We start from the raw sequence: 20,867 nt of genomic DNA on the forward strand, positions 1-20,867 counted from the left end.
GGCTTTGCTGCTATATGAAGCGATGAAGGGTGCGTTTGTGAGGACCATGTTGTTTAGAACTAATATATTTGTTTAGACTATTGCACATACTGACAAAAACACAAGTCTCTTTAAAAGGCATTGGTCACCTTCGACCGTACTACGGATAAATTCGGTTGCAAAGGAGCTCCCGAAGGAAGCAACGACGCCATGGGTTTCGTCTGGATATACTTTGGTTGAAAACGCCACTTCGTGTTGTCCATAAAGGAGTAGCCTGTGCAAAAAAAGAAGTTGCCTCGCATTTTTATTTCAGGTGTTCAATCTGGCAGCAAAGAGCGAAGCGCGGATACTTCCCAGACTGCTTTTTAATTACAGTGTGGAATCCACTGGACGCATGAGCCTCGCCAAAAGTGGTGCCTTATTCAGGTCTTGGGCCAGCGCGTTGTCAAAGTGGCCGGCTTTCCACGCAGCTCTCTTCCCGCCTTGGCCACGTTGTAAGCAGAGACCGAGAAGGTGCACTCCTGGCCGTCACTGGGGAGGTCTGTGAGGCAAGGAAGCAACAACAAAATACGGCAAAGAGAAATATTTGAAAAATTTAAAATATCAAGTTTCGGGACAGGGAATGCATCAGACCTTGTTTCTTATTGCCATAAACTGGGATCTGTTTTAAATTTGGCGCCCGCGTGCGGGAGCCAGCGCGTGAAAATATAGCGGGTACCTCGGCGCGATGGCACGCGGAGGAGACAGACGAAGACGAGAAAGAAGAAGGAAGATTCTCGGTCGTCATGGAAAAGATTCTGATGCCCTGCACTTACTGTAAATACAGTTCGCTTTTAAGTGCAATGCACTTCTTAAGCGACCCTGAACCTGCGTCCACCGGCGATGTCCGCATAACATACCCACGTGGGGGATTGGCCAGTTAGGTTTTTTTTTTTTTTTACGCAAGTAACCAACTACGACGGCTCATTCACAACCACCCAGGGACTGAACAAGACCTGCTAAAAGAACTAAAACGGCCCCTTGAAGCGCCGCCGTCACAGCCTGCCATGATACTTCCACCATATACCGGCCACTCCAATGCGGAACTCGATGCACCCTTCACCATAACTGAAATGGAAGCTGCACTGCACAACCTCACCAGGAACACTACCCCCGGCAAGGACAAAATTCCCAATAAACTCCTCCGTAATCTGGATCCTGTAACCCTCGACAATCTACTAAACTACATCAACGAACACTGGATCGCAGGCACCTTGCCTTCACAATGGAAGCACGCAGACATAACACTGATCCCCAAACCCGGAAAGCCACTTAACCCCAAGAACCTCCGACCTATTTCCCTGACATCTTGCGTAGGAAAACTTTTCGAACATATGGTCCACAATCGCCTCTCACCCCACATCGAAGACAACAATTACTTTCCTCACACAATGTTCGGTTTTCGGCCGCACCTCTCCGCTCAGGATATTTTACTCCAGCTGAAAGAAGATATACTGAGCAAGTTGTCAAATCAGCACAAATATTCAATTCTTACATTAGACATCAAAGGTGCTTTTGACAACGTTACACATCAGGCCATCCTGCGAGGACTCAGCTCAATCAACTGTGGACAACGTCTTTACAACTATGTCACCGCATTCTTCACCAACCGTACCGCCACAGTGGGTATTGGGCACCTCCGCTCGGACACCTTCACAACCATACCGCAGGGGACCCCGCAAGGCTCCGTAATTTCACCACTACTTTTTAATATCGCAATGAAGGACCTCCCACCACTTCTGGAAGCGATCCCCAACCTCCGACATGGAATGTATGCAGATGATTTGACACTATGGACCCCTACAGGATCCATCGGTGCCCAAGAAGAGGCCCTCCAAACTGCAATACATGTGACACAGCAATACCTCCAATCCCGCGGTCTTGAATGTGCTCCAGAAAAATCGGCCCTTTTAACACTCAGCAAAAGAACAACCAGGAGAAACGCGCAAGATATACCCGACCCGGAACTCAAGATCAACAACCAGCGAGTCCCCAACGTCCCCTACCTCCGTATATTGGGTCTAACCATTCCAAAGGATGGCTCAGGTTCCCAAACGATCCTCCCCCTACAGCGGACCCTCGCACAGCTCATGCACCTCATACATCGCGTCTCCCATCGTCGCTTCGGCCTCAAAGAAACCGACACGCTTTGCCTAATACAAGCCATCCTCATCAGCCGGATAGCATATGGTGCTCCATATCTAACCCTTAAACCAGCCGAGATCCTTAAACTTAACTCAGCGATCCGCCAAGCATACAAGACAGCCCTGGGTCTCCCTCCCAAGACAGCAACTACTAAACTCCTGCAGCTTGGCGTCCACAACACATGGGAAGAAATCGAAGAGGCACACCACACTTCTCAAATACAGCGGCTTAAACTAACTCCAACGGGTAGGGCAACGCTCTTGAAACTTCAATACTCTTCAATACCCAACCACGACCAGAAAATTCGCATCCCTCTGGCTATACGACAAAACATTCGCGTTGCTCCAATCCCAAGAAATATGCACCCCACCTACAACAAAGCACGCCGAGCAGCAAGATCCCGCACCATCTATAATCAATACCACCACCTCCCCTGCACCCGATATACAGATGCATCGCCATACCCCCACAAATCTGCACAAGCCGCCAGCGTGGTTAATGCCAGAGGAACTGAGCTCGCTGCAGTGTCTGTTTTCACCAACTCCACCGAAACAGCTGAAGAGGTTGCCATTGCCCTTGCCGCCACAACAGGCCAAGACTTTTTAACCATTGTTACTGACTACCAAGCCGCTTGCAGGAACTACCTAAAAGGACGCATATCACAACCCGCCTTGAAAATTCTGCAACAAGCCCAACTACTCCCAGAACTGCAAATAATTTGGACTCCAGGTCACGAATCCCTCGGGGGTAACGAAGCGGCACACGCCGCTGCCCGCGCTCACTCACACCGGGCCGTTTCCCACGAGGGCCACGAACCCCCATCGGAAGCAACAGTTAAGCCCACCCCGCTGCAAACATACGCCGAAATACTCGCCCACTACAGGAACGAGCGTCGCAAATACCCATTCCCCCACCCGAACCTCTCTCGCGATGAAGCTACGACTTTCCGGCGCCTACAGACAAACTCCTACCCACATAACATCTGCTACATGCCATGTATCCCACCCAATACCCTGCCACATGCAACTCCTGCCCCCACCCAGGCACCCTGTACCACATTGTATGGGAGTGCCAGCAATCCCCTTCCCTCACCCCTAACCCCAACCCTACTTATGAGCAGTGGGTGGAGCTGCTGACCAGCTCCGACCTTCCACACCAGCGACGATTGGTGGAGAGGGCACGGATGGCCAGCATAGCCCAAGGCATCCCGGACTAAGGAAGCCTCCCACCGGGAGGGTGCCCTAACATCAGCACCTGGTCTCCAATAAAGTTTATTCATCATTACGCAAGTACGCCTTTGGCATAAACTAGATGTAGTCCAGCAGTCCCGTCTCCACAATGAAGTCGAGGAGGGGCCGGTATTGGGGACCGTGCGTCCAGCGGCGAAGGTCAGGTGGTCGTCCTGGGTGGTACCCAAGGGCCCTCATGTGACGAACTCGTGCTGCCTGGAGGCCCGAGCATGAACCAAGGAGGTGGTCCAGGGTCGCTTCAGTGGCAGGGGTTTTACAGAAAGGGCATGTTTCTGGGGGAACTTGCCTCCTCCATGAGGCCTTTATCGCCGGGGTCAAAGCTGCGCCCACGCGGATTCTGCGAAGCGCCACCTCCTCGCGGCGGGTTAAACCGCCAGGAAGGTCCGACCCACGCGGGGGAAGAAGGGAACGCGCGGAGCGCCGGAGAGACTCCTTGTGAATGATTAGGGTGTCACTCTGCGACAACTGGAGCAGGGGTAGCGGCCCAGTTACCCTCTGGGGATGGAAGGCCGCGTCAGCGTCAGTGTGGGCAGGTGTTGAACGTCTATTCCACAGAACTCGCACGGGGCACGGAAAAGAGTTCACAATGCGATGCACATCGCAGGTCAAGTCGAGCGACTTGGCGACGCGTCGGAGTTCCCGGACTGCCTGTGTGGAGTCTGTGTACAGGTGAAGGCACGACGGCGGGTTTATGCGTAATCGAGGCTCTAATGAGGATAACCCATCCCGGATGGCCAGAAGTTCTGCCATGATTGAGGGAAGAGGTGCCTCGGTGAGGTATGAGCAGGTCTGCTGCAGTTCTGGATGAGTGGGGCACACAAGGCTGGTGTGTAGGAGATTTGGGGCCATGCCTGCGTCGACGTACACTTGCATTGCCTCAGCTGTGCCATCCGACTCCGAGGGAAAAAGGTTGGGCTGCAGGGACTGATTATGAAAATGGCGTATCCGGGTCAGTGGCCGGTTGTCTGTGGATTGGCTTCGGCTCCAAGGGGGAAGGTCAGGTGATTTTCGTAATATAACAGGTGACTTGGAATCGAAGTAGTGGGCCAATGCCGCAGCAACGGGAATTGTTTGAATTTTCAGGTGACGTGCCCTCCTCCGCTGTTCAACAAGCTCGTCGAGGGTGTTCAGCTGGGTCTCCGCTTGTAGCGTCGGAATTGGGGTCATACGAGGCAGGCCTGTGATAACTCGCATAGCCTCTCGGTTTACACTTTCCAGTAGGTCCCAGTCCCTTAGTGTGAGATGCTGAAACTGAGCTTGGTATATCAGCCGGGGTTGCAAGACAGATCGAACTAGGATACGTGCCATGCGACTACAGGCACCGCCGGTCTTTTGTGAGATCCTTCGGAAGAGATGAAGCGTCTTGGAGGCTTTGCCGCGCACGCAGCGGATCCATGGAGCAGCGGACCCAGAGGCGTCTATTTCTACTCCAAGCACTCGCATTGACGATGCGGGATTGAGGGCACGGCCGTTTAAGGCCAAGGAGAGGGGCGTCTCGGAAAGACGACGTTGGCCCCACCTATTTGTGATCGACATGAAGGTCTTCTTTGCAGCCGAAAGTGTCAATCCAATCTTGGCACACCAATGCGCCGTTTTGTCTAGGGCCGCCTGGAGGCCTGCTTGCTGTCTGTTCAAATCTGCATGTACTGACCAGACTGTAATGTCGTCGGCGTAGATTAGAAAGAAAATGTCCGGAATGGTAGCTAACTGCCACGCGAGGGGAAGGAGTGCCACATTAAACAACACTGGTGCCAACACAGAGCCCTGGGGTACTCCCCGCTCTGAGGTGAAATGCCCTACACTTTCCTTGCCTATTCGTATAGAAAAGGTACGACTGTCGAGGAAAGACCGCACGAAGTTGCAGACCATGACTGGAACTTTCAGCTGACGCAAGATGGTAAGGATCGCTGAGTGACTGACATGGTCATAAGCCTTTAGGACGTCCATGGTTAGGAGCGTTCGTATGCTGCGAGCTCTGCCACCCAAAAGTACCATGTTCGAAAGATGTTCCAGGCCATCTTCTGTACCGAGGTGTTGGCGGAAGCCTATCTGAGCTGGATGATACCACAGGTAGCGATCAAGCCACCAGGACAGGCGAGTAGCGAGCATACGCTCCAGCAGCTTGCAGATAGTGCATGTCAATGCAATCGGCCTAAGGTTACTCATGCGGTCCAATGGCTTGCCTGGTTTTGGTATCGGCTCCACTTCCGCATGTTTCCAGGAAGCTGGGAGCTCCCCTGAGGCCCAGATGGCGTTGAGTGAGTCGAGCATCCACTGAAGAGCTGGGCCATCAGCGTTCTTGAACACTTCATAGGTGATACCATCTGGTCCCGGAGCTGTGCGCAACTTGGCCTGGTCGATGGCGGCCACAAATTCCGCCATTGTAAAGGGCCCTTGTATGCCATCAATGTCCACCTGAGTTGGGCACGCACCTGCTTCAGGAAGGAGGTAAAGTTGGCCGATGAATTGTGGTGGAGCCTGGTCGAACGCCGGGAAGAATGCTTTGGCTAACTCTGGGGCAAATTGTTTTGGCGTTTTCCCAGAGGCAAGGCATGCACTAGTGGCAGGGTCCGGTGGTCGTGCACCAGCTTCCATGCTGCGGAATGTCCGCCAGATGGAAGATGTCGTTGAGGACGGTCCAATGGACGCACACCAATCTAACCACCTTTGTCTAGAAAGGCGCTTCTCGTGGCGGCGGGCAGCGGCTGTGGCACGATTTAAAGAAGCTCGCAATTCTGGAGATCCTGGATACCGGTGCACAGCCCGTTCAGCACGACGACGAGCTGCCCATAATCGAAGGAGATGCAGGTCAGGAACTGGCCTAGACTCGTCCACCCAAGCTGTCCGCGTTGCGTCCTTAAGGGCGGCGCATAAAATAGGCACTGCATCGCATAGGGTTCCAGGTAGGGAGCTGTCTAACACCCTCCTAAACAAGTCCCAGTCAGCCACACGACAGCGGCGCCGTAGGCATCGTTGGGACCCTGGAGCTAAACCAAGACGTAAGGGATAGTGGTCACTGCCCCAACAGTCCGGCTCACGGTCCCATGGGAACGGAGTTACGCCTGTCCACCAGGAAAGGTCCGGGGCATAGGGGGGCGCGCGAGGATGATCCCAGCGACGTGTCGATATGTGCGGAGCATTGAGTAGCACAAACTGCTGGCTTGTAAATGTATCTAAGACTGCCACACCACGCGCACTGGACGAAGGGTAACCCCATGCCTCATGAGGAGCATTAAAGTCCCCACCGACTAGCACAGGTCGCCCGGGGTACGTGCGGCGAAGGTGAGCAAGCCAGCCCATTCGCAGTCGGGGTGCACTGCCACTGTACGGACGCACGTAGCACGACACCAGGATCACGTCTGTGTGAGGTAGGCGAACCAATACAGCAACCACTTCCTGCCAAGCACTGCACCAAGACACCAACGGCACTTGAGTCTGGGGGTAACAGGTGGCTACGTACACAGCCACTTTACCAGGTGGACCAGATGCATTGCTGCAACGGCGGTCCGGAATGGTAGGTGAAGAGTACGCAGTGAATCCCTTAATGCGTGGCATTAAGTTTGTCTCCTGCAAGAGCAGAGCCCACGCTTGAAGTGTGCCCATGCGGAGACGAGACTGCAGCTCCCCTACCTTGGTCGCGAGACCTCTGCAGTTCCACTGGAGTACACACTTGTGTCGTAGCGGGCTTGGGGAAGCATTCGCAACTTGAGAGGGGCCACTGAAGCCATCATGGACGTAGGTGCGCCACGAGAACCGTCGCCAGATGTTGCAGTTGCTCCGCTACCAAAGTGAGAAGTTCTGTGGCCGTAAGGTTAGAAGAATCAGGATGTAATTCCCGAAGCGGCGCTGAAGTGGCAGGTGGAGGAGCAGGTGCATCGTGGTGCTGTCCCCGTTGCGCAAAGGTCGCGCGACGTTGCACTGATGTGGCAGTTGTTGAAACAGGTGTTTCCTGGTGCTTCCCCCGTTGCGCTAAGGTTGCACGACGTTGCCGGATACGCTTCATTTCTGCTTCTAGCTCCGCCAAACGGTGGTCCAAAGCAGCCACGCTATCCGCGCAATCCGTAGTTGAAGGCAATGGTTAAGTGCGAATGCACTTCTTAAGCGACCCTGAACCTGCGTCCACCGGCGATGTCCGCATAGCATACCCACGTGGGGGATTGGCCAGGAATCTCCTCGTCTTCCTTGGCAACGGGGGGAGATGGGCGCGCGCTGCCTGGCCGCTGACATGGCACATACCCACGTGGGGGACTGGCCAGGAATCGGGCGTGAGAAGGGCTAATGCACCCGCTTAAAGGAGTACTGACACGAAATTTCAAAGCTGAGATCCGCTCTAGCAATCAAGTACAACGACAACACAAATAGGTGTCTGTGAATAAATGCATCTTTCTTTCTTTGTAGTTGTGTGTGTGTGTGATCTCTCTTTCGCGAACATTACCGAACCGCGCAAATTCAGGTCGTGCATTCGCACTTTCACATTCTTCCCCTCGGGGAAATGCGGGGAATTTTTTCTTGCTTTTCGCTCGCCTTTGAGACTCTTCACAACTGGTACCGAAAGACCGGGAACTGCAGAACGCCCTAGAGTGAAAGAGACACCGGGAAGGCTTCGGTGTCCACCAGGAAGGCGAGCGGTGCGACCGGTGTTCGGAAGCAAGGATGAACCGACTGAAGGAGAAGCGTACTGCTCGGCGGCAACAGAATACTCGCCTCATCAATGAAACAAAAGCTGTCTTGGATACGGCGGAGATCGCCGAGCTGGCGTCGTTGCGGGAAGACTGCAGGGCAATAACGACGAATTGGAAAGGCTGAATGTCTTGCTGGAAGGCACCTCAATGATGAAGAGTTCGCAGCGGAAATGGAGGCTGTTCTGACGTACGAAGACGCCGATGAAGGTATGCTCGCCCAATTAACGTCAAGAGAAGCAATGCTTCAGTCAAGCCATGAGGCACCTGTCCTAAGGAACCCGTCACATAAGAGGTTGTATCAACGCGAGGAATTATTGCGAGGCAGTTCCATCAAGCTTCCGACACTCAAACTGCACTCCTTCGATGGGGAGATATGCCAGTGGCCCAGTTTCTGGGAGCATTACCAGGCGTCTGTTCATACCAACGAATGTCTAACTAAGGAAGAAAAGTTCCCGTACCTACGTACGCTTCCAAACGGTAAGGCGGCTGCGTCCATCGCGGTCCTTCAAGCGACGAGTGAATGCTACGATGATGCCGTCGACATTCTTAAAAGGCGCTTTGGTGACACTCGACGCATCGCGCAAGAGCATCTCGCTCGCTTGAGGTCTCCGCCATCGTTGCAAGCCACAGACGACGTGAAGGGTTTGCGCAAGCTTATGGACTACGTGCACTGCCACATGAGGGGGCGTAAAGCCCTGAACATCAGTTCAGGGCTTTATGCCCTGGGCTACGCGACCATGCTGACGGACATCGTACTGCAAGCTTTACCAGGGACGCCGTCGTGGGCTATCATCGTCTAGTGGCGACATCGAAGACCTCATCCAGGTTGCGCACCGAACAGCAAGACGAAGGTAAGCAGTCGCTATTCCCAGCAACTTCCGAAACAGAGATGGCGCAGCGTGAGCTGCAAGGCCTTTTTGAATATCTGCTTGTAGAGGTAGAGACTCGAGAGCGAAGTGGATTGGCTGATCGCCAAGAGAAAAGAAGTCCTCGAACTGGGTTTGACCACGAAAATTGGCGTATTTACCCACTGTAGCAGTACTGCATACTGTCTCGCCGCAGGAAAACAATAAATGCTTCTTTTGCTGCTCTCGGAAGCATCGTACCGAGAACTGTGATGTAACTATCACCAAAGGAGAAAAGTTGAAGCTCGCCAATGACAACTGCTGCTTTCAGTGCACTATGCGCGGGCATCGTTCCAAGAATTGCGGTCGGAAAGTAAAATGCAGCAAGTGTCAAGGGAGGCATGTCCATCTATGTGCGACCCAACATGGCATCCGAAGAAAGCTGAAGGTACAGAGTGTGAACGCTAACAGCCTTCACAGAAGCACGTATTCATACTTTACTAACGAAGTACTCCTGCAGACGTTCCGGACTTGGGTTGTCGGAATCAGCGTTGCGCATACATTCGTGCAATAAGCAGACTGTGGCAGCCAGACAACGTTTATTCGGGAGGACATTTCAAAGACCCTAGGCCTGAAAGAGCTTGGAAGTACGAGTCTTCAGTTGTCCAGACAGGCGGATGCAACTCCACAGCGTCGGCGCCTCGTGGAAGTGGATCTTAGCAGTCAGTACGACGGTGGGGTGCATCTTATACAAGCCATTGAAGTGCCATTATTTTGTCAAGATTTCCGAGTGCTGGTCGAACATGACTTCGTGCAGACAGTGGAAGACAGTGGTCACAGCATCGTCGACAAAATTTACATACCTTGCATGGCAGCTGTACCTGGCATTTGGCTGCTTGTGTGGTGTGATCACCTCTGGCAGCTGAAGACTGGAGAGAGAAAGCGTTACTGTGGTAACGCAGGCATGGTGGCTCTTGGCTCCGTCTTCAGATGGATGTTTCGAGGACCTCTCTCACTAAGTACATCAGTTAACTTAATGATGAACACCAGCGTTTTACGAGTGAGTGTGTCACCGGAACAAGCATACTGCATCATGCAGAAGTTCTGGGAGCTTGAGAGCATAGGTATTGTGGACCACGGGAATACCATAGATGAGGCCTGGGACGTTCTCTGTGAATTCAAGCGTAACGGCAATTTTCGGGAGGGCCGCTACGAGGTTGCACTCCCATGGAAAGATAAAGGTGGTCGCGTGGACGATAATGAGACTCAAGCTATGAAGAGACTTTTGGCTCTCGGGACAAAATTACGGCGCAATGCTGAATTCAGGCAGCAATACGACTCCACCTTTCGGTCCTACATGACTTTGGGACACGCAGAGCGGGTAAAGGAAATCGGACCATCACCCTTTCCGGTGTACTACATGCCGCATAATGCAGTGATTCGCAGCGAGTCCACGACTACAAAGGACCGAGTGGTTTTCGACGCAACGTCACATGGGCCGGAGTACACGCCCCTCAATGAACACCTGGAAAAAGGCCCAAGGCTTCTGGTAGACTTGACCACACTGCTGACAAAATTTCGGCTGCATCCCATCGCTCCTACCGCAGATATAGAAAACGCTTTCCTGCAAATCTGCATTCGAGAGCAAGACAGGGATGGGCTGCGGTTTCTGTGGTTCAGGCAAGTTCCGTCTGACGAGAATCCTCAACCTCAAGTGGAAGAATAGAGGATGACCAGAGTACCGTTCGGTACTGCAGCAAGCCCATTTTTGCTGAACGCCACCTTACAAATTACCTGACACTTGTGAGCGGCTCCTTTCGTGACACCGCTGCCCTACTCACAGAGTTGTCTAATGTAGGCGACTTACTCGTGGGAGCTGACACCAAACAAAGAGTTGCAACGTGTTTTCACGGAAGCTAACGAGTCAGCAGGTATGCGTCTTACGAAGTGGACTTCTAACTTGACGCACCTACAGCAGCTGTTCGAGCAGGAGGAAGGCGTCACTTCTACCGACAGGACAGTCAAAATTCTTGGCATGGTATGGGAGCCCCGAAGAGAAATCACGACAATAGCTTCGAAGTCTGTACTCAGTTTTTTGACAAAGATCGGAACTCCAAGAGATCAGTGCTCCATTCAGTGGCAATAATTTTCGATCCTTTCGGTATGATCGCACCATTCACAGTTCAAGCCAAGATGTTATTCTAAAAGCTATGAAAACGATATGTCTCTTGGGATGAGCATTTTCAGCTTGACATCGGAGCGCAATGGCGACGTTGGCGATCGGACCTCCAGGAGCTTGGCAGCGTTAAAATATCTCGCTGGGTACATTTATCCTCGGAGACTACGGTAGCTCAACTGCACATATTTTCTGACGCGAGCCCGAAGGCATATGGAGCATGCTCTCATTAAAGGCTTCGAGACAACAACAATTGCGTCAAAACACAATTGGTGATGGCCAAATCAAGAGTTGCTCCTATGAAGACGTTGACATCGCCGCGACTCGAGCTTCTGGGCGCCATCCTCGGGGCACGGAAGTCAAACTTCTTGGAAGCATCTCTTGCCAAAGTACGGTGCAAAGTCGAAACTATATTTTGGACAGACTCCCGCATCACTCGGCATTGGAGTACGCTGTAGTGGCGGCAACACCATCTGTATTTAGCGCCACTATCATCATCATCCGCATTTTTTCACAATCACCACCAGCGGTGCCTGGCCAGCGTCAGCATGTGTCACGCGCCTCAGGAGATGGAACACCACTGCGCTCCAATGGTGGTCGCATGTCTACTCCGCTCGCTCAGTTTCGACCGGGCCTTACGCACCTGAATAACTCATATGACAGCGAACGACGCCGGAGATAAAAGCAACAGGGCACCTATGCGGCCACCCACCCAGCCTGCTGTCCTGCACAGCAAACGAAAAGAATTGTTCGTGCTTCGCCTTGTACCTGTCCTAAAGCTGCTAAAAGAAATATTGAGCCTCTTTTGAAGCGATAACTGCTTGTAAAGACAATGTATAACATGGACAAGTGAAGGTAAAACATTGTAAGTTTAACCAAATAATAAAACAAAGAAGAAGGGGCGGAGCTAACCTGACACCAGGAGAGATGTGTCACGGGTTCTGGCCGCCATCTGGTCACCGTGTTCGCACAGCCAGGATACGATGTAGCCGCTTAACGGACCTGCCGGCCTCTCCGGCGCATTCCATGTCAGATATCCCCAAAGATCTTCCGTGGCGTTGAGAGAGAGATCTACCGGTTCGCTCGGTTCTGCAACAACGGAACGAATGTTCAAAAACACATACATCGATCTAACACAGTCAAATGAAAAGAAGGCAGCGTTCTCTTGAACGGGGGATACTAGTAAAGCGCTGTCAAAAATTTAAACCTACTAGTTTTAGTTTGGAAGAGCCTGCACCAGAAGCCTTAGAGGAGACGCTACAAGAATATTGCCATGAGAAATAAAGTAAAAGGGTCGCCTGACGCCATGCGCACCCATCACCGAGGACTAAGAAGGAATGGGCAGCTCGGGGATTGGCTGGATCTGTCATGTCCATGTGTAAATAGGCCCCATCTTTTCGAAAAATAAATCACTTCACCGTAAACCAAGGTGGAAATCGTGTGGCTTGCCGCAACGTACAAAATCTTGCATTCCCTTCGATTCTTATTTTTTACTACGGTATTAGCACGCGGGGCTATTTCTAAACTTGAAATTAGATATGTTTTTGTATAATATCAATGGTATGATAATTTCTATGAGGCAGTGTATGAATAATAGCACTGGACATAAAGAGTTTTCCGAGCTCTGATTTACGGCCGAGGACGATAAATTTATCCAGCAGTTTTGGCGCCTGGGACTTGCAATGTTATGAGACTAAATGTAACTGAGCGTAACTATTAAATGGGAAACTTTGTTGGAGATCCCGTGCAATCCTGCCGTGCCCATCCCGTGCATTCGGATGGGCACGGCAGGATTGGTGACCCGCTCGTGTCCTAGTTCAATGTCTTAAGATGTCTTAAGATTTTAGGGTGGTGTACGCTCACGTTTCGTACGCGTGTGGACGGGCAGTGGGCATGCGTGGCCGTGCGGGTACGAACTGGCCGAACTGCTATGAACTGGCCGAAAGTGTACCAATATGGGGGTGTATTTAATTTTGCATTCTACAAATTGGCTTTTACTACAAAAAGTGTGTTTGGGTTATAAACCCTGTTCATTTATTTTTGATTGGCTGCAAACCTGCCATAGCGTTGCTGGAGCGGGTGTTGTTCCTCAGGTTATTCTTTTTATTTCTGGGAGGGGGGAACATGGCAAAAGAATTGGAAGAATTGGGAAACTTTGTTGGAGATCGCAACGAAGAGGAAGGGGTGGCTCCTGCAGCATAGCTCTTGAATCGTCATCATTGAAAATGCTCCATATTTCCCCAATAAATCGGCGGCTCTTGTCTCTGGCCCCGTCTCGGTGCCTTCCTCGACATGGTGCAAAAACTCGGGGTCGAAGCAGAGAATTTCGCCGAACGCCCACGTCGTCAAGGCTTCGCAGGAGATAAAACGAGCTGCAAGGCGCCCCAGCCAATACCGGCTGATTTCAATAGGAACGTCATGATGATGATAATTGTGCGGTGTGTTCAGGAGCCGCATCTTTTTCCTGTTAATATCCAACAACATTAGTATTCAGGGTGTTTTCCGCAACCGCTAACCATTACCTAGGCCTTTTAGTTACCGAATTTGTTCTACCCTTTTCCGTTTAGTACTAGAAATGTTTAGAAGGAATCTAAACGATTTCTGCAACACTGCTTCTGGACAATCTAAATGTGGTCAGTGCGTTTTCCTGAACGCAACTAAATGCCTAATGCGTCGGAACAACAAAACATCGCATTGGTTTATAGGTTTGAAGACTGCTGCATTTTAATGTGCAGGAATAAATGTTGGGTTATTTGGGTTAATTGTATTGCCTCTGTTATTGGTTTATTGCAAATATTTACCGTAATTACGGGGTTATTTAAGTTTATTTACTTTATTTACCAGGTTTATTTAGTATTTATAAAAACGGTATTTCTTTAACTTGGGTGTGTTATTTAAATTTAACAATTGTAGAAAATTTACCAGAGTTGAGGATAAATTCAACCTTCCTTAAAGCTGTTGTCACAGATAGCTCAGTGTGAGGTGTACGAAGAGAAAGGGTTGTTTTTTTCTTCTAGAGGTCTGTATGTGGGCTCCAACAAACGTTGAGAAACGAATAAAAGGTTATTCATAAATGTCTTACCTGGTTAAAATGTTTAAACAAATATTTACCGAACTCACTCAGCACGGCCTAGGTAGTTCCATGTGCCTATGAAACTAACTTTTACGTGTGAAAATCTAATCAAAAACCAAGAAAGTGGTGACAAAAGTTAAATAAATGTAACTCTCAAGGAGGCGTAAATTGATAAGCATATTTCACAAAGCTCTCGAATTGTTTTAAGAGGGTGATGCATTCTATCCACAAACCATTTAGTCAGTTTTCGACTTTAGTTATTAGTTTATTAGATTAGGCTTTGCACCATAGATTATTAACGCAAATGCGAAAAAAAATTGCACGATTTTAAAATTTTCGTTCTGTGCAAGATTAAGCGTAGCTAACACGTTCTGAAAAACCTCAGGAATATTTTTGGGTGCGTAAACGTACCCGATTGACTTGTGCATTTGAAGCTTACTCACGTATAAAAGAAAATTTCCGTTGGGCAGAAAATTTTCCCAAACGACGCTGAATTGATCACTCAGGGCTAGGTTCAGTAACATTTCTGCTTAGACTGTCCAGGGGCCGAAAATCTTAAGGTGGCATTATATTATGTGACGTACAACATCAATCAGACGATCAGGTATGGGAGTGCCGTTAGACCTCATGGCTTCCCCAACCCCTCCTCTCTTACGAGCAGTGGGTGGCCTGCCTGAAATGCCCCGGCCCAGTGATCCAGCGCCTGCGAGGGCCTGGACAGTTAGTGCAGCCAGCCGTCACCTGAGCTTGCTTATGGGGGTTATATCACGACATAAACGTACCGAAAGGATACAAAACCACCCGAACTGAAATAAATAACAGCCAAAATGGACCTGCAATGGTTGAAAAGCACGGTATAGAAAATATTCAACAAAAATAGCAGAAACGACCTAAAAGGGGAAAACCCGCAAAAATGTACAATAAGCAGTAGCTGAAACTGATCAAAACGCAACGAAAATAACACGAAATCTAATTTATAATGCATAAAAATGTCATAAATAGGTTATATGCGTGATAACAAATCTTAATATTTAAATATGAAAAACCCTTGAAATTGAAAAAAAAAGTGGTAACAGGATTTGTGCCCGGGTTAGGATGTTTCCTTCGCAGGAGCGAAACTATTACATTACGAGACCAAGCGGTTCTGAGCGATTAAATTGAGGGCCACATGCACGTGACATAGCTTCAAACACGCCCCTAGATGGCGCCATGCGTCGCTCGGCTCTGCTGACTAGGAAACGTCTATACGTGTTCCGGAGTAGCAACTAAGGTCTCAAGCTAAGGTCCCTATTTTTCGTCACCGAGATGATCGGACGCGGGCATCAATCGCCTGCTTAAGCGCGTCACAAAATGCTGAGGTGGGACGTAAATTTTGGGCCCGTCAGGGTAGTACTGCGGAAGCTCAAATACAAGAGAAAATGCCGGAAGCCACACTTGTGAAAAGCGGCAAAATTTTAATTAGATAGCAAGTGCGCTGATCAGGCGGCGTCCGCTGGAATGAGCTAACTTCGGCTGATGTTCGAGAATTTAGAGGGAAGAAGGACTGGGAAGTTCCGCCGACGTGTGACCGTCTGCGAAGTTTGGAGTTGTGCGTTCCTCACCATGTCTGCAGGTTGGTCACACCGAAACATTATGTCGTGCCTTATTACAATGTCGCTGGCCGGCAACGCGTTGTACTCTTCCAGGAAAGTTTTCGGACATAAATATCGAACGAGAACGCAAGCCAACAATCTGTCAGGTGAGCGCTAGCGCCTTTGTATTGCGGAGAAATCGTGGGGCATAAAACGTCTTGAGTGCTGCTTATGTGGGTGAGTGTCATTCCGTGAACACTTCTTTCGAACTGTATGAGCTGAAACAGTCAGTGAAATTGTTAATTTTGTATAGTGCGTTTAGTGTCCGCGTTGCGTAGAAGTTGATCGGATACTTTCCTATTATAGGCCGCCGCTGTTTTCACTAGTGGCTGCGTCCGGATATTTGTCAAGTACTAGTAATTCACTAGTGGCTGTGCCCGGATATACGCGCCTAATCAATTACTTTTCCGGAAGCATTTTTCGGACATTAAAGACAGACCACCATACGGGGTATGCAGTGGTCGATATGCAAGCCACAACGCACGCCCTTCGGTACACAGGCCGGCAGCACTAGGCGATGAGACAATTTCTTTCCCACCTGATTCGGCCGTGGAGACGTTCACTGTGGTCGGGGCACCACAGCCGTGTTGGTTGCAGCCTTTAACACCGACGACGTACGTTTCGTACGGGTCCAAACCTGAAATCTTCACAAAGCCTGTCTTGAAGGACGCATTCCAGCCGTGCAGCACAGTAAAGTCGCAGTTCGACGTGCCATCGCACTTCGCCCAGCTGCTCTGGTTGGTCGCCACCTGCGAAATAATTGCCACAATGGTCAGCAATAGAGAGCGAGTGCTCGATGCCCGCGGCAGGGGGGAGAGAGGAAAGCAATACGCAATTTTGCGAATGTTTTGTTGGAAAAAACACGCCATGATTAGAGTCTCCAACTTCATTTTTTATTCATCGCGTCACTTTGCGAAGTTTGAAACGTTTCACCACGGTTCGCCAATCATGACGGCCACACGTGGCTGAAGTTAGCAGCTGCTAGGATCTCACAGCAATGTCCCGCTTGGATGTGGCGGAGAAAGCGATTACTTCTAGTAACCCATGCTATGCACGAGCACTGCGGCCATCTAGAGCTTTTTATAACCTATTTTCAGGGGATATAACTCAAAAGATTCTGGTGTGGTTTCCATTTCGTTTCAAGTTCGCAGACGAAGGCTACATTAGGTAGTTTACCTTGCGGTGAACAAAGGGTAGAACGGAGGTTTTTTTAATCTGCAAGAATTGCAGCCGTGGCTCTAGCACATTGATAGTAAAAAAATCAGGCCATCTCCACTGACATGAAACATGGGGAGGGGCGAAGCATGCAGTATCTAAGTGTATTCTTGGCGCCTTGGTTTTTTTACCCACGGAGGTGAAACCAGTGGGGGGTAGAGGCATACAGCTTTTCTGTAAGCCTCGTGTCTTTGAATCACAAAGCGTTCTAGCTCGAGGCGTTGGAAAACGAGTGTCATGGTGTGTTCTTTAGCACGCGCTTTTGACTCCGGAGATGAAACGTACGAGTGTCCCGATAGTTTAATGCCTTGACCACATGAAAAGACGACGACGACAGGAGACGCCGACAGCCCGAGGCCCTAAGAGGCTTAGCCCCTAAAAAGAATTTCGCTGCTTGGAGTGACGGGGTAAGTGTAGGCATGGCGCTGTTTACGAGTCGATCGTGTGCCGCCTTGTACTGATTTACTGGTTGAACACGAACTGTCATGTCTTTTAATTTGTTCAATTTCGCCTAGTCACTCAGCCATGCTGCCTGTTTTATACACCCGGGGTGCTGCCTCGTCAAAGGACTAAACTGTCTCGTTCATTCGCATCTCGTGGACAGTTTATGTCACCGTATTCATGTCCGAAGTAGATTATCTATCTTATCTTAAGGCTTAAGAAACGTTTTCACTTATAGGTATGTTATAGCTGTCAATCTGTCGAAAATATTGTCGTAGACCTTGGTCAGCATCGCTGACGCTAATCACATGTGCATATCAAGCTACGTACAATCTCTTTTTCTGGGCATGTGCTGGTGTTGAAGGACCGACGGAAAAGAAGAGAAACAAGACGAATTTGTAGTTTTGGCGGGACTGGGTTTGCGCCATGAACCCGCCTCTGTGCCGGTGACTACGGTGTCTTTTGTCAATCACCTTCTTCCTGACAACCTATCTCTGCGTTGTCACGTGACATCTTGTCACGTCACGAGAGACGTCCCGAGACACGAGGCACAAGAGGAACGTTTGGAGGAAGTCCAAGGACCTAATATGTCCCTCAGGTCCAATCCTACAAAGAGCGGCCGGCCCAAAGACACTGCGAGAGACATTAAAGCGTGCACATTGACAAATGAGGTGTTGCAGATCTTCACGCACATCCCACTGTGGGCACAGAGGCGTTGTCACGTGACGCGGGGTACGTGACGTGAAGTACCCCGCACCTCTACCAAAGATGTCACGTGACAATATAGACCTTGGTGTTGCATTTTATTCATTGCCGACGCGTGCCCACGTGCGGACAGAGAATATGCTGTCTAAACTAATAAACTGTATGAAGCGATTCGTTTGCCAAACCCAGAAGGCATGCAATTTTTGCCTAAGGCCTTGCCGCTACAGGGAAAATATTCAAGAAATTACCTCAACATGCGTTACGCTGCTGTTGAAGAACGTCCACGATACGGCCACCAAGTCTGGTGCAGTTCTGAAGCCATCAAGTGACAAAGTTGGGGCGAGGGGAACTGTTTGCAGCAGAGGGAAAGAACGGCACAAAGGTGTGAGAAACGGAAAGACAACATCCAGTCTTCCTTACAAATACTGATTCCAGACCAGGCTGATATCTATGTTTTTCCTAAAAGGGAAAGACAACAGAAAACAATACCTTTTTCAAAATAAAGTTTGCTCATTTATATGATCCTGGTTTGAATAGTTATATATGGCGAAAGTATTAAAAATTGTGTTGTAGAATTCTAGCAACCTCAAGGAAGTCAAGCAAATTTAAATGGAACCGATATAGGTAAAGCTTAGTATAAAGAGTACAGCAAACAATCGTTACAATGAAGTTGCCTTATTCCATGTATCGCTTTGACTGAAAGAGAAGTTTATCGCGCTTTGGACGATGTACAGGCTATTACCCCTCCAGAGCACTTAAACGGGTTAATGTATTTTTATTCACCAAATTCCTTACATTTTGCCTCACAGATTAACAGAAGAATGTCCTATATGTTTGGCTCATTTGTAAGGCAGACGTGCTAAATAGCACCATTTCCTAATCTGCCCTGATTGCATTAACTGAAAGAACTGGATCATGCTTCGTGGGCATGTACTGTTGTACTGTTGTAAAGACGAGAAACGACAACCTTATCAATAAGACTAATAAAGAAATGAATTATAAACTTTGAACACTGTCTTATAATGTCTCGGTTGAGGGAAATGAAATATCAACGGCATAATGACGCCTAGACCTAAGGATTGACTGCGCTGTGGAGCAATCTCCTAAATAATTCCTTATGCCCTGATACTGAACTGGAGGAATATAATCGTTGCCGAAAGTTTTATCACCTCCGCTCTGTACATAGTCCCGCGCTGCCCTTTCCTCATCTCTGCAGCAATTGGGCTTACCGTCAACGTGTTGTGCGTCATTCGCCTAGGATGTCTCGGCCAAACGAATTAATTATTTATTTCCCCTGAAATGTCTTCCTTCGTAATTGCCTTTGTAACACGTTATATGTTCCTACCTCTGATCGTAATGCCTGGAACTTTTGTTTCAGAAGAGGTTTGTAACAAGGAAAGGTTGCCCTCCAGGCGCTGAATAAATTCGAAGTTTTTTGACCATGAAGGTGGGCTGAAAATTGGGAATCGTTGTGCACATTTCCGGCGCCTGCCTCAACGATCCGTCGACACAATATCCCTAGCACGTACTCTGCGTTTCGGCTAAGTTCACTAGAAGGCGGTGTAGAGACAGCAGGGGTCTGAGCATTAGCACTCGAGTGGCATCCAAACCGTTACGTTTTATTTCTAAACTTTCAATTCTGCTGTTTAAAGGAAGCGGTTGGAGGCGTCAAGGTAGGAAAAATGGTATTGTAAAACAAAAGGTCGACTTTTTTTTGTCAATTTGGGTATTATAACGTTGGAAATAACTTTCGTGTAAACAAGTTCCATTAATTACCATTCCTCGCAAAACTAGGGGCCGTAATGCGGCTTCATAAACCCCTGTTAAAGAAAACACGCAAAAAATCTGTGCCAGACAGTTTTCAGCCGCTGCCTAAGATACTCCGCGTTTGCAAAGTTGTGATCACCAGACCAGAGAACGCGAACGGTAAGCACTGCATTATTACCCTTTTGGAGGATAGACGCTGCCATTCTATGGGGCTCCACTATGTTTGCGATCGTTCGAATACCGGCACTAGTGCCGCTGTAGGTGCAGTGCAGTGATGGACCGAATGTGCCCGGTAACATAGCCACTGACAGAAAGCCCACAACCTGAATTATTTCAGTAGGTTGACTCTCATTTAAACATTTTTCCATGTTGAGATCCTGCTGATATTTGCTTTAGGGTTCTGAAACTAACTGATGTTTCCTAACTTGTTGCTATTTTCAAAATACGTGGTGAGTAAACGTAGAGCTCAGCTTATCGTAACAAATGAAACACCATGCGTGGATGTTGTTCTCTTTTGACCACAGATACTGCTATGCATGTCAACTGGTGTTTACTCATTTGTTGTGCCGTTTTCGCCAAGTCATTTCGTCAGTCACTGCAAAGGCAAAATCACGCATGCATTTGCGTGATCATGCCATTAACATTCGTACGTATGCTAACAGCCCCTGTTTAACACCACCTAACTCGTGCAAGAATCAAGTGGGCTGAATATATTCCTTCTAACCTTTTCTGCCGAACCCACGTTGTATCTGTAACAACCAGGGATAACCCACTGCTGTGCTTCTTACGTCGCCACTGTTCTTCTGTGCTGTATCTCCGAAGCTGCATGTTTACAAGACGCCAGCTAGCACTGAACTCGAGTACGCATGCGCTATTGGACACCCGAGTGAAGTGGCACTGTCTCGCAATTGAAGCCAGC

At 49.3% G+C, this 20,867-nt stretch overlaps 1 protein-coding gene across 1 annotated transcript in view; it reads right to left on the bottom strand.

Annotated features, from left to right (window-relative positions):
• Positions 1–266: 266 nt before the first annotated feature.
• The window catches only part of LOC144152539 (uncharacterized), a 111,713-nt gene continuing 91,112 nt past the window's right edge, over positions 267–20,867 (bottom strand). The window contains exons 11-14 of the mRNA XM_077683833.1: positions 18,430–18,530; positions 16,359–16,569; positions 12,029–12,205; positions 267–520 (exon numbers count right to left, since the gene is read on the bottom strand). Coding sequence (XP_077539959.1) covers positions 402–520; positions 12,029–12,205; positions 16,359–16,569; positions 18,430–18,530 — 608 coding nt within the window. The 3' untranslated portion in view covers positions 267–401. The remainder of the gene's footprint in view (positions 521–12,028; positions 12,206–16,358; positions 16,570–18,429; positions 18,531–20,867) is intronic.

Source organism: Haemaphysalis longicornis, unplaced genomic scaffold (genome assembly GCF_048455015.1).
Source record: "Haemaphysalis longicornis isolate Haplotype H1 unplaced genomic scaffold, Haemaphysalis longicornis Haplotype H1 scaffold_9, whole genome shotgun sequence".
In the NCBI taxonomy this organism is placed as follows: domain Eukaryota; kingdom Metazoa; phylum Arthropoda; class Arachnida; order Ixodida; family Ixodidae; genus Haemaphysalis; species Haemaphysalis longicornis.